The sequence below is a fragment of the Mesoplodon mirus genome, assembly GCF_964341445.2.
Source record: "Mesoplodon mirus genome assembly, chromosome: 7".
NCBI lineage: Eukaryota > Metazoa > Chordata > Mammalia > Artiodactyla > Ziphiidae > Mesoplodon > Mesoplodon mirus.
Window position 1 is genome coordinate 62,802,036 of NC_138983.1, and position 14,573 is coordinate 62,816,608.

The 14,573-nt window shown below is 37.3% G+C and overlaps 1 protein-coding gene across 4 annotated transcripts in view; it reads right to left on the minus strand.

Annotated features, from left to right (window-relative positions):
• SBF2 (SET binding factor 2) overlaps positions 1 to 14,573 on the minus strand; it is a 474,973-nt gene that overhangs the window by 86,149 nt on the left and 374,251 nt on the right. Inside the window, exon 18 of one of the 4 annotated variants that reach the window (XM_082626805.1) lies at positions 3,113 to 3,287. The exons of the other annotated variants lie outside the window; for them this stretch is intronic. Within the exon in view, the coding sequence (XP_082482931.1) occupies positions 3,255 to 3,287 (33 nt within the window). The 3' untranslated portion in view covers positions 3,113 to 3,254. Of the gene's footprint in view, positions 1 to 3,112; positions 3,288 to 14,573 lie in introns of those variants that run through there. 4 annotated transcript variants of the gene reach the window in all.

The window sequence follows — 14,573 nt, forward strand, 5'->3', positions numbered from 1 at the left end:
CAAAGGTCCTAGAATAGCCAAAACAACTCTGAAAAAGAAGAACAAAATTGGAGGAGAAACACTATTTGATTTTTAAGCTTTTATTATAAAGCTATGATATTCAAGACTGATGTTAAGGTAAATATATAGATCAAAGGAACAAAATATACAGAAACAGACCCCCCATATATATAGAAAAGTGATTTTTGACAAAGGTGTAAGGCAATTAAGTAGAGAAAGGATAATTTTTGCAACAAATGGTGTCAGAGCAATTGAATCTTTGATCATATCTAGTACCATATAAAAATATTAACTCAAAAGGAATCATAGACTTAAATGTAAAACCTAATACTCTAAGGCTTCTAGGAATCATTGCAAATCATAAATTTGCTAAGGAGTTATATCCAGAATATGTAAAGAATTCTCAAAATTCAACAGTAAGAAAACAAACAATTCAGTTTTAAAAGATGGGCAAAATATCTGAATAGACACTTTACCAAATATGATACACAGAAAGCAAATTAGCACATGAAAAGACTCTCAAGATTATCAGTCATTAGGGAAATGAGAATAAAAATCACAATGAAATATCACTACATATCTATAGAATGGCTAAAATTAAAAGCAATGACATTAGTGTGTGAGGAACTGGAACTCTCATTCACTACTGAAAGGAATATAAAATGGTAGCACTTTGGAAAAAAACTTCGGCCATTTCTTAAAAAGTTAAACATACACCTACCATATGATCCAGCCACTCTGTTCTTAGGTATTTACCCAAGAAAAAATGAAATGTACGTCCGTACAAAGATCTGTGTACAACACAGTAGCTTTATTTGTAATGGATAAAATCTGGAAACAACAAATGTTCACCAAAAGGTTAACTGCGGGATTTTTTTTTTTTTACAATGGAATACTACTCAGCAATAAAAGGGAATAAACTGCAGCAACATAGATGAATCTCAAAATAATTATGCTGAAGAAATCAGACAAAAAGATCATATACTGTATAACTACATTTATATATAACCACAGAATATTCTAACTACATGCAAATTCTGTAGTGACAGAAATTAGATCAGTAGTTTCCTGGGGAAGGGGGTGAAGGTTAGATGAGATGAAGAGATTATAATGAAACATGAGGAAACTTTTGGGGGTAATGAGTATGTTCACTATATTGATTGTGGTGATGGTTCCATGCGGGAATGTGTATGTGTATGTATATATACACACATGTATATATATACATATATATGTCAAAACTTATCAAATCAAATTGTACAGTTTGGGGCTTCCCTGGTGGCGCAGTGGTTGAGAGTCCGCCTGCCAATGCAGGGGACACAGGTTCATGCCCTGGTCCGGGAAGATCCCACATGCTGCAGAGCGGCTGGGCCCGTGAGCCATGGCCGCTGAGCCTGCGCGTCCGGAGCCCGTGCTCTGCCACGGGAGAGGCCACAACAGTGAGAGGCCCGTGTACCAAAAAAAAAAAAAAAATTGTACAGTTTAACTATGTAAGTTTATGTGTCAGTTATACCTTAATAAAGCTACTAAGGGCTTCCCTGGTGGTGCAGTGCTTAAGAATCTGCCTGCCAATGCAGGGGACACGGGTTCAAGCCCTGGTCTGGGAAGATTCCACATGACACGGAGCAACTAAGCCCGTGCGCCACAACTAGTGAGCCTGTGCTCTAGAGCACACGTGCCACAACTACCGAAGCCCGCGTGACTAGAGCCCATGCTCGGCAACAAGAGAAGCCACCACAATGAGAAGCCCGCGCACCGCAACCAAGAGTATCCCCTGCTCGCCACAACTAGAGAAAGCCCGCATGCAGCAACGAAGACCCAACACAGCCAAAAATAAATAAATAAAATAAATAAATTTATTTTTTAAAAAAACTACTAAAAAAACTTAGTAAATGTACACATAAGTTTGTATGTAAATTTTACCTCAAAAGAAGAAAATGCAAACTCTAATTACAATTCTCGCTACAAAACTACATGTGTGTTGAAGTGCTGGAATTATATGTTGACTATAATTTGCTTTAAAACACATCAAAAATAAGATGGATTGATGGATGGATAGATATGTATAAAGAAAAGATAGAAAAAATGTTAATACTAGACTCTAGACGGTAGGTTTATGGATGTCTACTGTAAATTAAAAATTTTTTTCTCTCTGTTTGAAAAATTTCATAATAAAATATTGAAAAAAAATAGAGTATTAGTCTAGGCATTAGTATCCGACTAGTAGGAGTTCGAGAAAGAAAAATAGGAAAAACAGATTATTAAATAAATGAATAAATAAATAAATCGAAGGGCATGGATTTTCAAATTGAAAGAGCCATCTCATGTCTGGCAAACAGAATGAAAAAAGAACCACATTAAAGTATATCATTAGGGACACTTAATCCTTAAAGGAGAATCCTATAAAGGAGCACAAGGAAAAAAGTGGGCGACACAAAGGATTAGAAATCACTATGGCATCAGACTTTTTGCCAGGTGGGGTGGTACTTGTGTGGAATGGAAGGAGGGAGGGAATTTATAAGTAAGAATATGTAGAGGTGGTATGGTGGTGAAAGTAGGAGATCTAAATTTTCATATTCCAAGTAAACTGATAACATCTAACATTGTAAAATTAAGAAATAGCAGTAAAAGCATGTTAGAAACACTAAGCCAAATACCAAAAGAAACATCTGAACAACTGAACATGATTGTCTCTGGAAAGCAGATCTTGGAAGTAAGGCAGGGACCTTTGTTTTTTGTTATAAACCATGTAATCTTTATATTTCTGACTTATATACATATATTACTTTGAAAGGTCTTAAATTAGAAAACACTTTAAAATGCAATTATTATATGTGGAATAAAGTTAAATAGAAAATAAATTTTTTATTTTTATTTTATTAAAAAAATTTTTTTAATTTTAATTTTTATTTTTGACTGCATTGGGTCTTCATTGCTGAGCATGGGCTTCCTCTAGTTGCGGCGGGCGGGGGCCACTCTTCGTTGTGGTGCGTGGGCTTCTCATTGCGGTGGCTTCTCTTGTTGCGGAGCATGGGCTCTAGGCGCGTGGGCTTCAATAGTTGCGGCGTGAGGGCTCAGTAGTTGTGGCTCACAGGCTTTAGATCGCAGGCTCAGTAATTGTGGCGCATGGGCTTAGTTGCTCTGCGGCATGTGGGATCTTCCCGGACCAGGGCTCGAACCCGTGTCCCCTGCATTGGCAGGCGAATTCTTAACCACTGCGCCACCAGGGAAGCCCCAGTAGAAAATAATTTTTATTAGTTGCTTCTCAGAGAACATTCTTTTGAAACCTGTTTTTACAAATATGTAAATTGAGACACGGAAAAGAAATATGTTTAGACTAAGTTAGTGGATGGGTCAACTTCTATTATAATGACCTAGAAGCAAGTATTAAAGTTCTTTCATTATCTTAGAATTTTGTTCTTACAAAATATGTGGGCCCTTGAGTGGTCTGGAAATAAAGCTCTATTGTGTCATGCAGAGTTTTTACTCTCTAGCAACCATAGGTATAGTATTTATCCCTAGTACTTGAGAGATTTCAGAAAAATGACAAATTCAAACTCCAAACCTTGCAGGGCATGTTTTAGGCTCAGCTAAGATTCGGCAGGTTATTGAAATTTTGCCTACAGAATCTCTGTTCCTAGGTAAGAACTGTATTTCAAATAATAAACCCAAAGTTCTAAAAAACACTGAAATAAAAAGTTTGGCCAATTGTGCTTATTTTACTGTATTTATCAAGGCAGGAAAGTAGTCCAAAATAAGATTTTCAACTATGTGGTTTGAAATGAAATGTTTAAGGTTTTTTTTTTGGCCATGCCACATGGCTTGTCGGATCTTAGTTCCCCAACCAGGGATTGAACATGGGCCCTTGGCAGTGAAAGCATGGAGTCCTAACCACTGGACCTCCAGGGAATTCCCCGAAATGTTTACAGTTTTAATCCTAGGTTAATTAGAAAAAAATTAATCAGGATATTGTAAAGTTTTGCTGGATATTAAAATTTTGTGATTTGGCCTCAATCTATTATGCAATCTCTGTCTTAAGGATACATTTCTTTTTATTAAAAATTAATTAATTAATTAATTAATTAATTTTTAATTTTTGGCTGCGTTGGGTCTTCATTGCTGCGTGCGGGCTTTCTCTGGTTGTGGTGAGCGGGGGCTACTCTTCGTTGCGGTGCACGGGTTTCTCATTGCAGTGGCTTCTCTTGTTGCAGAGCATGGGCTCTAGGCACACGGGCTGCAGTAGTTGTGGCACGCAGGCTTCAGTAGTTGTGGCTCGCAGGCTCTAGAGCGCAGGCTCAGTAGTTGTGGTGCACGGGCTTAGTTGCTCCACGGCATGTGGGATCTTCCCAGACCAGGGCTCGAACCTGTGTCCCCTGCATTGGCAGGCGGATTCTTAACTACTGTGCCACCAGGGAAGCCCAAGGATACATTTCTATAAAGATACCCATTAACTGAAATCTAATTTACAAGAGGCCATTCCCTTGACTTATACTGCTCAGAGTAGATGATCTATACTGTTTCTTTGTCTTTGTTCATTAGTATGTACAAAATTCCTCCTGGAGCACAGAGGAATTTGATCTAAGCAAATTGATCTAGAGTGAGAGAATTGACATTTGGAACAATGCAACGGTTTGACAAGTGAGGGTGGAAGAGGCACTGACAACCACTGGTTCCAATGCCCAAGCCCTACTGTCTTGGCAGATTCCAGAGATGGAGTGACAAAGGCAAAGATGCTATACATTTACCGAAAATAGCGCATGTTCTAAAGTAACTCATTCCTCTGCTGATGGAATTGAATATTGTTCCTAGATAAAAATTATAGATTAGCTACTCTAAAAATAGCTTTGGTGATACTAATGATTCTTGGATTTCACTTTATCAGAGATGAAAGGAAAACCACCTTTCTAGGGCTTGGAGAGTCTTTTCAGTGACCTGAAGTAATCACTAAAAAGCAATTTTTACACTGTGCTACACAGGTCTAAAAAGATTTGTATTAGTGTCGTATATAAATATGATGACATTGGATTTGGCAATGATTTCTTAGATATGACATTAAAGGTGCAGGTAACAAAAGAAAAAAGACAAGTTGGACTTCATGAAATTAAAAATTTTGTGCATCAAGACACAATCCACAGAGCAAAAAGGCAACCCACACAATGGGAGAAAATATTTGCAAATCATATATCTGATAAGGGATTAATATCCAAAATATATATAGAACGTCTAAAACTCAACAACAACAACAGAACAACTTGATTAAAAATGGGTAAAGGACTGAAATAGACATTTCTCCAAAGAAGATATACAAATGGCCAATATGCACATGAAAAGATGCTTAACATAACTAATTATTAGGGAAATGCAAATCAAAACTACGATGAGATACCACCTTACACCCACTAGAATGGCTACTCAAAAAAAAAAATCAGAAAATAACACGTGTTGGTGAGGATGTGGAGAAAAGGGAACCATTGTACACTGTTGGTGGGAATGTAAAATGGTATAGCTGCTGTGGGAAACAGTATGATTAATTCCTTAAAAAATTAAAAATAGAATTACCATATGATCCAGCAATTCTACTTCAAAAGAACTGAAAGCAGAGCCTTAAAAAGATATCTGGGCTTCCCTGGTGGCGCAGTGGTTGAGAGTCTGCCTGCCAATGCAGGGGACATGGGTTCAAGCCCTGGTTTGGGAAGATCCCACATGCTGCGGAGCAACTAGGCCCGTGAGCCACAACTACTGAGCCTGCGCGTCTGGAGCCTGCGCTCCGCAACAAGAGAGGCCGCGATAGTGAGAGGCCCACGCACCGCGATGAAGAGTGACCCCCCACTTGCCACAACTAGAGAAAGCCCTCGCATAGAAACGAAGACCCAACACAGCAAAAATAAATAAATAAAAATTAAAAAAAAATCAAAAAAGAAAAAAAAGATATCTGTGCAGGTATGTTCATAGCAGCATTATTATTATTCACAATAGTTAAAATGTCAAAGCAACCCAAGTGTCCTTCGACTGATGAATAGATAAGCAAAACATGGTATATACATACAATTATTCAGTCTTAAAAGGGAAATTCTGCAATATGCTATAACATGGATGAACCCTGAGGACATCATGCTAAGTGAAGTAAGCCAGTCACAGAGAGACAAATACTGTATGGTCCCACTTATATGACGTACTTAGAGTAGTCAAAATCATAAAGACTGAAAATGAAATGGTGGTTACCAGGGGATAGGGGGAGAAGTGAATGGGGAATGATATTGTTTAATAGGTATGGAGTTTCAGTTTTATAAGATGAAAAGAATTATGGGGATGGATGGTGGTGATAGCTGTACAGCAATGTGAATGTATTTTATGTCACTGAACTGTAGACTTAAAAGCAGTGAAGATGGTAAATTTTATGTTATGTGTGTTTTACCACAATAAAAAAAGAAAAAAATGAGCTCACAATCATGAATGGTAGTAGTCATTCACCACAGCCTTGGTAATTCAGAAGGTATATTATGAAAGCAAAACTAAGAAAATTATGGTGTACCGTCTGTGCTAATTTCATGTCAGCTTAGCTCTGCCCCAAGGAGGTGGGAAGATTCGATATGGAAAACACTTAGCATAGTACCTGGCAGTTAATACGTATTTAGTAAATAGTACAACTATGCCAAGGTTGTACTAGGTCATGTGCAACATAGTTGCATTAGGCATAGTTGTACTAGGTCATATGCAACAGCCGAAAGCCCATGTGGGTAGTCATGGATATCTCTGGAAAATATAAGCGCCTGCCTGGGTAGAGGAACAGTAAGCAGTTTTAGGGATATACAGAGGCAGCCAGGCAGGCCAGACACCTAGAAAGCTGGCAGTAGTCATCCAGCTCTAGATGTCCTGCATGTTAACAGTTCACTACTATATTAGGATAAAAAAGACAAAGATGTATCCCCTGGAAAAACACATTTCTTTTCTTATATGATTAAACTTTAGAATTTAAATCCTCTGATTAAATTTGGATAATGTTATCACTATCTTAGAGACTGTTCTGATAACAAAGAATCTAGAGGGAAAACACAATCAGCAAGCTTTGATTTCAAGTGATTTTTAACTTGAGTTTTATTACCAAGTAAATAATCTCAAGAAAAATGAACTTCTTCCTTATACTATTTTCTACTTCTTACTAGATGAAAGCAGAAATCACAGTACTGTTAGATTACAATTTTGAGGTACATCTTCTCCTTCCTTAGTTTCTATCTACTCAACTTTTCTAGACACACAAAGACACACACACTGTTAAATTGTTTTGTTAGAATTATGAAAAGCAAAGTAAGTCCTGAAAGCATCCTTACAAACAACGAAATCAACATCTTGGGGCCTAAATTTATGAATTTTATTGAAATTTTGACTCAAAAACTTAAGACTCTTGTCAATGACCAAATAAAGACTCAAATTATAGGTTACATCCATAGTACAGTCAATTGCAGGTGAAGTAACTGCAACTGTTTTCTAAGGGTTATATTTTGAAACTGTGGTCTTCAGAGAACAAGTGGTGGACAGCTGGTATGAGTCATGAAGCTGATGCCCATGCAAAGTGGAGGCCACAGAGCAGTGAGTACTAGGGCTGGACATTGAAGTGCTTCTGACAGATAGAATATTCTCAGATGAGTCACCTAAGTTCATTACAAAGACAACACCTTTTTGACTTGGATGTGTATCTGATAGAGGCAGACCAACCTATTTTTGAGAAGAAAAACTCAGTATTATAAGTTGACTATATATAGTGGGGGAAAAGGTTATTTCTTGAAAAGAAATATGCCCTTGTTTTTGAGGAAAACAGCTCTTCTTCAATTTCAGTTCTACTGTTCCTTATTTATTTTGGAAAGATTCATTAAGACTGAGCCTCTAGAATGATGAACAAGCTGTTGATCTAGTAGCCATTTCCCAAGAAGAATTATCTACTGAATCATAAAGATCACGTCAAAGTTACCTAAGTGTTTGCATGGTAAGTCCACAAGTATACCCAAAATTCTAAAAAATAAGTAAATAACAGTATTATCTGGCTAAAAATAATTAAGACAGGTCCAGGCTAAGAATAAAATAGCTGTAAAGCTATACTAAACTCTTCTAGGGGATGGTTTTTAAGCTCCAAGGGATCATTTCCCACTTCTAAGGATTTTAGGAACACCAGAAAATGCACCTCTGCACCCCAATTCTCAGATTTTATGTCCATTTATTAATGTCTAGAATTTTACTATTCATGTTTCTTTCTTATAGTTTAAGGTCTAGTTCCTACTAAAAGGCAAATATCCCTGAAGGTTTGGGGGTACCTTTAGCCAGGTGCCTACCAATGAATACGAAAAAGGCTTTGAGATTAAATTTCCTTAGCAGGGTAGAAAAAGCAGTCATTAGGAAACTGGAAGTCTGGTGCAGGAGAAAATAAGAGGGCCAGTGAAGTTGGAAAAGGGCATGGAACAAGGCTGGGGAAATCATCTGTCTCCCCAGTTTGCCTGGTCAGTTCTCCCTGGGAGGTCCAGTTTGGGTCCTTGGAACATGCAGAGAAATGTTCCTAATTCATGGAGAGGTGGGAGGAGTTCAAGTTCAACACACCTAAGTGACAGTAGGTTTTTATGCCTATCATCAAACACTTGCAGAAGTATGCATATCTGCTGGTGTGAGAGCACAAATGTGAAAGTATACAGGCACACACAAACACATAACATGTGTTAAACTTAAATCACTTACTTTTTTTTTTTAAGTATAGACTCCCTAAGTTAAAAGAAACCTCAGAGATAGTTGAATTTTTTCATTGACACATGGGGATGTTAAGACACACAGAAGTAAAGTGACATAATCAAGGTCACACAGCTAGTTAGAGCAGTACTGAAACCAGGAAATGATGTTTTATAAGATACTAAATAATTTGGCCACATCCTCTCTTTCTGGACTTCCTGAGTACTATTCACTTATGTAGATATCATCCTGAGGATGAAAGAGCTGAATGCTCTGTGTGCTGAACATATTCTTTGCTTTCCCATTGCCATGACATTGGTTAAACTATTTCTGCCACTTGGAATCTGTCCTTCCAATCTCTAATGGTTAAAATCCTATTCATTCTCCAAAGGCCTATTCAAAGGTCTCTTTCAAAATGCCTTTCCTGGTTACTCCCTCTCTATTTCCTATCTGTTAGGACTGTTCGTGCCTCCCTAAACTTCGTATGTTGAAGACCTAACTCCCCAGTGTGGTTGTATTTGAGGGAAGTAACTAAGGTTAAATGAGGTCATAAGCATGGGGCCCTTATCTGATAGGATTAGTGCCCTTATAAGAAGAGATACCAGAGAGCTCTCTCTCTCTCTCTCTCCTCCCCTCTCTCCTCCCCACATATGCATGAGGTAAGGCCCTATGAGGACAGAGCAAGAGGTGGATTCAAGCCAGAGAGTCCTTAACCAGAAATCAAATTGGCTGGAAACTTGATCTTGGATTTCCAGCCTCCAGAACTGTGAGAAAATAAAATCCTGTTGTTTAAACCACCCAGTCTATGGTATTTTATTATGGCAATCTGAGCAGACTAAGACACTATCTTATACAGAACTTTGTTTATACTTCTCTAACAATTATTTCATTCTATTTACATCTAGGACTATTTTTGTTCAAGAATGTGCTAAAATGCCACCTTAAAACCTCTCTCAGAATTATATAAGATAGAACAACTACTGACAGATTTTAGCTGCCAATGTAGTACAATGTAATAGCAATAAAGAGTATTAGTATTTGTATTACAACAAAAATAATCAAGGTACAGAGGGTTTTTTTTTAAAGAAGTTAATACCCTACTGTTTTATAAGAAAATGTATTATGTGAAATCAGTTCCTATATTGTTCCTATCTTCACATGGTCATTAAGAGATGATAATAAATATTTATTAAAAGGCCAACAATTTATTAGGTTTTAGAAACTAAGCATTAAACTATTAATCAATTAAACACAAATAATTAAAAATTTTTGTGTACATATCATTTCTCTCTTAAGCCATCTCTGGCACATCTTGGAATCAACTCAAATGTCTGGTTAAAGTATCTTAAATATGAGTATTGGGGATATACAGAATGCTTGTTGAATTTTTAAAAAGTTAATTACATGTTTTCCAGTGGTTTGCTTCTAACATTACAATATTCATTCTAATTTTATTAGCTGGAAATGTCACCCAAGAGTATAATAAAACTATTTAATTTCTCACGGTCATTCCAGCTGGTTCTCTGACTTCTTCCTGGTAATCCCCTGCCGTCAGTACTGAAGCAGTCCTATGACTGAGCGTTCTCCCTGCTTTCATTTCCCCAGTACTTAATCTCCCTCTGAAAATGGTCTCTCTTTATCTTTATGCCTCTCTCACCACAGAAAAATCTATCAGTGACAAACGGGGACAACTGCAAGGCTGCAGAAATTAAAAACAGACTTCGTGAGTTAGGTACAAAACGTTTCCCTTTGGACATAAAGGGAATTTGCTGAGTCACTGAGTTAAGTATTTATAGCACCACATAATTTATTTTCTGCTGCAATAACTTCTTCCGTAATTCAGCAGCTCCTCCACAAGTCTCCATCAAATCTATGATTACTCAAAAATGCTAACAATGCTGACTAATAAGAAGGAAACAGTGCTACCTAAGCAAAATTAAACTAGAAGAATAATCTATGTATAAAGTGCTTTTTAGGGACAAGTTTTTAATAAAATCTTTGCTTCCATTATCCAAAGAGAGTCATAAGTTTTGCATTTTACATTCTTTCCTCAATTAGGTTATCAGGCTGTATCTCATCAAAAGTTTTAAAATTCCTATCCTTAGGCCCTTTCCCTACTACACTCAAGAATTCACAACCAGATGAAGCTAAAAGCTACAGGTTGTAAAGTCAGCCTCCTATTAGCTACATCTGGCTGCAGATGTGTTTCTTTTTTGGCTGTCAAAGCCTTTTAAAAAATTAAGCCAACATTTAAAAATGAAAAGATTCTACATAAAAGCTAAATTTCTAACTTCTTTTGAAAAACTGAAAGATGTGGTAAAAATATTCCTGCATTCCCACATGGTGACAACTGCTGGGGCTGAGGGGCTGCCCTCATTAGATAGTCTCTTCCTTTGGCCTGTTTAATTAATTCATTTGCCTTATTTGTTTGGCCTCCATAGGCATTTGGTTTGTCTCCCTTGCTAAAAGCAAACCATGCTATAGATAACTTTCTTTGTGGATCTCTCCTTAAGTACTCTCATCAACACTCACCTGCTACACTAGCCTATTAAGTGGCTTCTGTTCCTCTAACCTCTCAATCCTCCTGAGCATCTTCTACACTGCTGTTAAGTTTCTGAAACATAAGCAGGTCACTGCCTTGTTCTAGAGAATGCTATTGCATGCTTCTTAGTGACTAGAGAATAACATTAATCTAAACTCATAACATGACGTTCTAGGCATTCTGCGATTAGATTCCAAATTACCTTTCCCATCACATTTGCTAAGTAGATCGACACTATCCGAAAAGGAAGTGTCAAGTGGCCTGCTTTGAAGTTCTGCTCTTTTTACCATTTTAATCAATGACTTAAATAACAAGAAGTATGATTTTCAGATTTAAGGAGGAGAAGGGATAGGAAATATTTATAATTTATTTACGTTCATCCTGTGAGATGTGTACCTTAATCTTTTTACTGCCTTCGACAAGTGCTCACCCATGGAAAACAAAAAGATCTGGGGTCAATGGTGTTTTAAGATTACACAAATGTCAATCATAAACATAAAGATACAGAGCTCCTTTGCCTTTTACAGCATAGTAAGCATTCCTAAAGCATTTCTGGATATAGAATCTCAATTTTTCAAGACCGAGAAGCAAGATGACAGATAAAAGACATAAATAAATTGAAGCAATGGTTACATAAAATAAGATTTGCATTTGGACAGAGGCTTTCTGCACCACACTGGTACCTAAGGATATATTATACTATAACCACGAACATATTTCAGAGTACCAAAGATGTGTTTAGCACTCTGCAGGAGTCTGGGATGGTAGTTCTAAAATGTACTGTCACTTACAAGGTTTTAAAACATTGGGATGAAGCCCTGTGAAACAGAATAGAGTTGTGTTAGGAAGAACAAGTAACTGCCAATTGTGACACAGCATCCCACTAGAGAAAGAATTATGCTATAAAAATTTTAAGTTTGTTCATTCCAAAAAAGGTGATACAGTCCAGATAACTTTTTTCTTTTTTTTTTTTACTCAATCTTTTGGATTCAAATTCCATTCCTGGTGGACCAGTTTCTCATGATAACACTTTGGCATGGGGCATGCCCAGATGTCAGCTGCAATGCACTTCCCAGAAGTCATGTCAGCTTCAGTTAACTTTCTTGAATGGTAAAGATCACAGATTTCAGTTTTGGCCAAGTATAGTCTCTGCAACTCCAACTCCCGACCCCCAATTAAACAAATGAATTTGTTTTGTAAGAAAAACAGTAAAGCAAAATGTGTTGTTTTTCCACAGCTTTTCTTGTAAACCACAGGTCTCTCTTTGTTTTTACATCTTTATTGGAGTATAATTGCTTTACAATGTTGTGTTAGTTTCTGCTGTATAACAAAGTGAATAAGCTTTATGTAAACATATATCCCTGTGTCCCCTCCCTCTTGTGCCTCCCTCCCACCCCTCTAGATGGTCACAAAGCACCGAGCTGATCTCCCTGTGCTATGCAGCTGCTTCCTACTAGCTAGCTATTTTACATTTGGTACTGTATATGTGTCAATGCTACTCTCTCACTTCCTCCCAGCTTACCCTTCCCCCTCCCCGTGTCCTCAAGTCCATTCTCTACGTCTGTACCTTTATCCCTGTCCTGCCCCTAGGTTCATCAGAACCATTTTTTTTTAAGATTCCATATATATGTGTTAGCATACGGTATTTGTTTTTCTCTTTCTGACTTGCTTCATTCTGTATCACAGACTCTAGGTCCATCCACCTCACTACAAATAACTCAATTTTGTTTCTCTTTATGGCTGAGTAATATTCCATTGTATATATGTGCCACATCTTCTTTATCCATTCTTCTGTTGATGTACACTTAGGTTGCTTCCATGTCCTGGCTATTGTAAACAGAGTTTCAAAGAACACTATGGTACATGACTCTTTTTAAATTATGGTTTTCTCAGGGTATATGCCCAGGAGTGGGATTGCTGGGTCACATGGTAGTTCTATTTTTGTTTTTTTTAAGGAACCTCCATACTATTCTCCATAGTGGATGCATCAGTTTACATTCCCACCAACAGTGCAAGAGGGTTCCCTTTTCTCCACACCCTCTCCAGCATTTATTGTTTGTAGACTTTTTTGATGATGGCCATTCTAGCCGGTGTGAGGTGATACCTCATTGTAGTTTTGATTTGCATTTCTCTAATGACTGGTGATGTTGAGCAGCCTTTCATGTGTTTGTTGGCAATCTGTGTATCTTCTTTGTAGAAATTTCTGTTTAGGTCTTCCACCCATTTTTGGAGTGGGTTGTTTGTTTTTTTGATATTGAGCTGCATGAGCTGCTTATATATTTTGGAGATTAATCCTTTGTCATTGCTTCATTTGCAAATATTTTCTCCCATTCTGAGGGTTATCTTTTTGTCTTGTTTATGGTTTTCTTTGCTGTGCAAAAGCTTTGAAGTTTCATTAGGTTCCATTTGTTTATTTTTGTTTTTATTTCCATTTCTCCAGGAGGTGGGTCAAAAAGGATATTGCTGTGATTTATGTCACAGAGTGTTCTGCCTATGTTTTCCTCTAAGAGTTTGATAGTGTCTGGCTTTACATTTAGGTCTTTAATCCATTTTGAGTTTATTTTTGTGTATGGTGTTAGGGAGTGTTCTAATTTCATTCTTTTACATGTAGCTGTCCAGTTTTCCCAGCACCACTTATTGAAGAGGCTGTCTTTTCTACACTGTATATTCTTGCCTCCTTTGTCAAAGATAAGGTGACCATAGGTGCCTGGGTTTATCTCTGAGCTTTCTATCCTGTTCCATTGATCTATATTTCTGTTTCTGTGCCAGTACTATACTGCCTTGATTACTGCAGCTTTGTAGTATAGTCTGACATCAGGCAGCCTGATTCCTCCAGTTCCGTTTTTCTTTCTCAACACTGCCTGGCTATTTGGGGTCTTTTGTGTTTCCATACAAATTGTGAAATTTCTGGTTCTAGTTCTGTGAAAACTGCCTGTGGTAGTTTGATAGGGATTGCATTGAATCTGTAGATTGCTTTGGGTAGTATGGTCATTTTCACAATGTTGATTCTTCCAATCCAAGAACATGGTATATCTCTCCATCTGTTTGCATTGTCTTTAATTTCTTTCATCAGTGTCTTATAGTTTTCTGCATACAGGCCTTTTATCTCTTTAGGTAGGTTTATTCCTAGGTATTTTATTCTTTTTATTGCAGTGATAAATGGGAGTGTTTCCTTAATTTCTCTTTCAGATTTTTCAACATTAGTGTATAGGAATGCAAGAGATTTCTGTGCATTCATTTTGTATCCTGCTACTTTACCAAATTCATTGATTAGCTCTAGTAGTTTTCTGGTAGCATATTTAGGATTCTCTATGTATAGTAT